This window comes from Cebus imitator, unplaced genomic scaffold (genome assembly GCF_001604975.1).
Source record: "Cebus imitator isolate Cc_AM_T3 unplaced genomic scaffold, Cebus_imitator-1.0 Scaffold75, whole genome shotgun sequence".
Taxonomy (NCBI): Eukaryota; Metazoa; Chordata; class Mammalia; order Primates; family Cebidae; genus Cebus; species Cebus imitator.
Window position 1 is genome coordinate 103125 of NW_016107390.1, and position 5743 is coordinate 108867.

At 39.3% G+C, this 5743-nt stretch overlaps 1 protein-coding gene across 1 annotated transcript in view; it reads right to left on the bottom strand.

Moving 5' to 3' along the window:
* LOC108306886 (zinc finger protein 670-like) overlaps positions 1–5116 on the bottom strand; it is a 9720-nt gene extending 4604 nt beyond the window's left edge. Inside the window, 1 exon segment of the mRNA XM_017531969.2 lies at positions 4866–5116. Coding sequence (XP_017387458.1) covers positions 4866–5033 — 168 coding nt within the window. The 5' untranslated portion in view covers positions 5034–5116.
* Positions 5117–5743: the final 627 nt, after the last annotated feature.

Consider the following 5743-nt stretch of genomic DNA (forward strand, 5'->3'; position numbering starts at 1 on the left):
TTTTTTTCCCTCCCAGCTGTCCAAAAAAGTTGAGTTCTTGATTTGATTCTAGGCATAGTCGACGTTGGTGTATAGCAGTGCTACAACTTGTGTACGTTGATTTTGTATCCTAAAACTTTACTGAATTTATCAGATATAGGAGGGTTTCTAAATGAATGTCTGGGATTTTCTAGGGATATGATCATAACATCAGCGAACATTGACAGTTTGACTCCCACTTCACCAATTTGGATGCCCTATATTTCATTCTTGTCTGAATGCTCTGTAGAAAATTTCCACAGTTACAATGAATAGAAGTGATGAAAGTGTGCATCCTTGTCATGTTCCAGTTCTCAAGGAAAAATGCTTTCAACTTTTCCTCATTCAATATAATGTTGGCTGTGGGCATGTCATAGATGGCTTTTATTACCTTAAGGTGTGTCCCTTCTATGTTGATTTTGCTGAGGGCTCTAATTTTAAATAAATACTAAATTTTATCAAATACTTTTTCTGCATCTATTCAGATGATCCTGTGATTTCTGTTTTGGATTCTCTTTACGTGGTGTATCACACTTACTGACTTGGATATGTTAAACCATCCTGCTGCACTGGTATGAAACCCACTTGATCATAGTGGATTGTCTTTGTGATATGCTGTTGGATTCGGTATTTGGTTGAGGATTTTTGCATCTATGTTCATCAGGGATACTGGTCTGTAGTTTTCCTTGTTACGTCCTTTCCTGATTTTGGTATTAGAGTGCTGCTGGCTTCACAGAATGATCGAGAGAATTTGCTCTTTGCCTATCTTTTCAAACGGTGTCAATAGGATTGGAATTTTTTTTTAATGTTTGATAGAATTTGGCTGTGAATCCATCTGGTCCTGGACACTTGTTTGTTGGTAATTTTTAAAAACTACCATCCGTATTGTCGGGATAAGTTCAAACTGCATCCTAATTACCTGCTGTAAGAGTTCTGGATCACTGTTGCGATGACTGTGAAACTGTAGGTGAGAGAGTGGGATTCATACTGGAATCCTAAGACTCCCACGCAAAATCTGTCATTTGAACTTAGCCATAGCAGTAAATCTCTCTGACAGGCTCAAGAAAGAAAAAGGCCAAGAGAAAAAATAGAAGTATACTCATGATGTCACAAATTTCTAACAATCAAATATTATTAGATTTACAGCTTGCCTTTTAAAATACTGTGAGGATTAATATAGCAAAATAAAATTCTTCACTAAAAAAAATAAAAATAAAAATAAAAACTACCATCCGTATTAGTCTATTCTCACATTGCTATAAGGAAATATCTGAGACTAGATTAATATATAAATGAAAGAGCTTTGACTCCCAGTTCTACATGGCTGGGAAGGTTTCAGGAAACTTACAATCATGGCAGAAGGCAAAGGGGAAGTGAGGCACCTTTTTCACAAGGCAGCATGAAGGAGAATGACCAAAGGAGGAACTTCCCAAACACTTAAAATCCATCAGATCGCCTAAAAACTCACTCACTATCACAAGAACAGCATAAAGGAAACCAGCCCCATGATTCAGTTACCTCCACCTGGTCTCCTCCTCGAAACGTGGGGATCATGAACACAAATTCAAGATGAGATTTTGGCTGGGGACACAGACAAACCATATCACTTCACTCCTGGCCCCTCCCACATCTCATATCCTCACATTTTAAAACAATTTTTTTTGGTGTGAACAAAACAATCCTCCCAAACCTTAACTAAGTCCAGCATTATCCTACAAGTCCAAGTCTAAAATCTCATCGAAGACAAGTTCCTTCCATCTATGAGCCGGTAAAATAAAATCATTTATCTCCTAGATAAAATGGGGGTAGATGCATTGGCTAAATACACCTGTTCCAAATGGGAGAAATGGGCCAAAACAAAGGGGCTACAGGGCCCATGCAAGTCCAAAATCCAGCAGGGCAGTAAAACCTTAATGCTCCAAAATTATCTCTTTAACTGTATGTCTCACATCCAGGCCATGCTGATGCAAGAGGTGGGCTACCACAGCCTTGGCCAGCTCCACCTCTATGGTTTTGCTGGGTACCGCCCCCTTCCTGGCTGCTTTCACAAGGCGGCATCGTCTGTGATTTTTCCAGGTGCATGGTGCAAGCTGTCAGTGAATCTACCATTCTGGGGCCTGCAGGAGGGTGGCTGTCTTCTCACAGCTCCACTAGGCAGTGTCACAACGGGGGCTTTGTGTGGGGATTCCAAAACCACATTTCCTTTCCACACTGCCTTACCATAGGTTCTCCACATGAGCTATGCCACCACAGCAAACTTCTGCCTAGACATCCGGGCATTTCCATACATCCTCTAAAATCACAGTGGAGGTCTCCAAACCTCAATTCTTAACTTCTGTGCACCCATAGGCTCAACACCAAGTGAAAGCTGCCAAGGCTTGGGGCTTGAACCCTGGGAAGCTGTACACTCAGGGTTTAGCCATAGCTAGGACACGGCCCCAAGTCCCAAGCAGCAAGGCACTGAGCCTGGATCATGAAATTATTTTTTCTCCTATGCTTTCAACCATGTGATAGGAGGGAATGCTATAAAGGCCTCTGACACGTCCTGAAGACATTTTCCCCATTGTCTTGGCAGTCAACATTTAGATCCTCATTACTTATAAAAATTTCTGCAGCTGGCTTGAATTTTTCCTCAGAAAATGGGTTTTTCTTTACTATCACACCACCAGGCTGCATTTTCCAAACTATTAGCCTCTGCTTCCCTTTTAAACCTGTTTCAATTTCAAACCATCTTTTTTTTGAATGCATAAAACTAAGTGCTTTTAAGAGCATCTAAGTCACTTCTTGAATGCTTTGCTTTTTGGAAATTTCTTCTGCCAGATACTCAAATTTATCTCTCTGAATTTCAATGTACTGCAGAGAGGGATAACATGGGGAGAAATGCCAGATATAGTATGCCCCTAAAGTAAAATACATAAATTTTTTTTAAAAAAAGAAAGTTCTAAACTTACCCACAACTTCCTGTGTTCTTCTGAGCCCTCCAAATTGTTCCAACCTCTGCCTGTTACCCAGTTCCAAAGTTATTTCCACATATTCAGGTATCTTTATAGCACCACCCCCACTTTCTACAGATTTACTATATTAGTCCACTCTCACATCGCTATATGAAAATGCCAGACACTAATTTATCTGATAATGTGATTTTTCTTTTTTTTTTTTTAAGACAAAGTTTTGCTCTTGTTGCCCAGGCTGGAGAACAAAGCCACGATCTTGGCTCACTGCAACCTACACCTCCCGGGTTCAAGTGTTTCCCCTGCCTCAGCCTCCCAAGTAGCTGGGATTACAGGCATGCACCACCAAGCCCAGGTAATTTTGTAGTTTTAGTAGAAACAAGGTTTCTCCACGTTGGTCAGGCTGGTATCGAACTCCCAACCTTAGGTGATATGCCTGCCTCAGCCTCCCAAAGTGCTGGGATTACAAGCGTGAGACATTGCACCCAGCCAAGACTCAGTGATTTATAAAAGAAACACATTTAATTGACTCACAGTTCCACATGGCTGGGAAGGCCTCAGGAAACACAATCATGGCGGAAGGCAAAAGGGAGCTTCTTCACATGGTGGTAGGAAGAATGACTGAAGGAGAAACTTGCCAAACATCAAACCGTCAGATCTCGTGAAAAAAGTTACCTCCACCTGGTCTCTAATTCAAGAAGAGATATTGGGTGGGGGACAGCCAAACCATGTCACCATCTCAGTGCTGCTCCTTGTTATTGGTCTGTTCAGAGTTTCTATTTATTTCTGATTTAATCTAGGAGAGTTTTATAGTTTGGAATTCATAAATCTCCTTTAGGTTTTCTAGTTTGTGCACATAAAGGTGTTGAAAGTAGCCTTAGTGATCTTTTCTACTTCTGTCATATTGTTTGTAATATCTCCCATTTCATTTCTAATAACTAGATTTTCTCTCTTCTTGATTAATCTCACTAAAGGTCTATCAATTTTGTTTCTCTTATCAAAGAACCACCTTTTTGTTTCATTTATATTTTGTAAGTTTTGTTTGTTTCAATTTCATTTAGTTTTGCTCTGATCTTTTGTTACTTCTTTTATTCTGCTGGGTTTTGGTTTGGTTTGTCCTTCTTTCTCTAGTTCTTTCAGGATTAACCTTAGACTGTACTCTTTCAGACTTTTTGATGTAGGCATTTAATGATATAAACTTTTGTCATAGCACCACTTTTCCTGTATCTCAGAGGTTTTGATAACTTGTATCGTCATTATCATTCAGTCCAAAAAGTGTTTAAGTTTCCACCTTGATTTCACTATTGCCCCAACGATCATTCAGGAGCAGATTATTTAATTTCCATGTACTTGCATGGTTTTTGTGTTCCTTCTGGAGTTGATTTCCAATTACACTCCATTGTGGTCTAAAAGAGTACTTGATATGATTTTGATTTTCTTAAATTTAATGGCACTTGTTTTATGGCTTATCATATGGTCTATGTTAGGGAATGTTCCATGTGCTGATGTGTACTCTGTAGTTGTTGAATAGAATGTTCTGTAAATATCTTTTAAGTCCATTTGTTCTAGAATACAGTCAAGCCCATTGTTTACTTGTTGACTTTCTGTCTTAATCTGTGTAGTGTTGTCAGTGGAGTATGAAAGTCCCCCACTGTTATTGTGTTCCCATCTATCTCACTTTTTAGGTCTAACAGTAATTGTTTTATAACTTTGGAAGCTCCAGTGTTAGATGTATAGAGATTGAGGACTGTGATATTTTACTATTCGATGAGTCTTTTTATCCTTTCTTTTTTTAATTGCTGTTGCTTTCAAGTTTGTATTGTCTGATACATGAATAGCTACTCTTGCTCCCTTTTGGGGTTCATCTGCATGGAGTATCTTTTTTCACTCCTTTACCTTAAGTCTATGTGAATCCTTATGTGTTAGGTGAGTCTCTTGAAGACAGTAGATACTTGGTTGGTTAATTCTCAGCCATTCTGTCATTCTATATCTTTTAAGTGAAGTATTGAGGCCATTTACATTCAACGTCAGTACTGAGATACAAGGTATTCTTCTATCAATCATGCTAATTTTTGCCTGAATACCTTGGATTTTGTTTTATACTTTAAGTTCTGAGGTACATGTGCAGAACGTGCAGGTTTGTTACATAGGTGCCATGGTGGTTTGCTGCATCCATCACCCCATCATCTACATTAGGTATTCCTCCTAATGCTATCCCTCACCTACCCCCTAGCCCCGGAGAAGCCCTGGTGTGTGATGTTCCCCTCCCTCTGCCCATGTGTTCTCATAGTTCAACACCCACTTATGAGTGAGAACATGTGGTGTTTGGTTTTCTGTTCTTGTCAGTTTGCTGAGAATGATGGTTTCCAGATTCACCCATGTATCTGCAAAAAACATGAACTCATCTTATTTTAAGGCTGCATAGTATTTCATGGTGTAAATATGCCACATTTTCTTTACCCAGTCTAACACTGATGGGAATTTGGGTTCATTCCAAGTCTTTCCTATTGTGAACAGTGCTAAAATAAACATGTACATGTGTCTTTATGACAGAATAATTTATAATTGTTTAGGTATACACCTAGTAATGGGATTGCTGGGTCAAATGGTATTTCTAGTTCTAGATCCTTGAGGAATCACCACACTGTCTTCCACAATGGTTGAACTAATTTACACTCTCACCAACAGCTTAAAGGTGTTCCTATTTCTCCACATCTTCTCCAGAATCTGTTGTCTCCTGATTTTTTTAAATGATCGCCATTCTAATTGGCGTG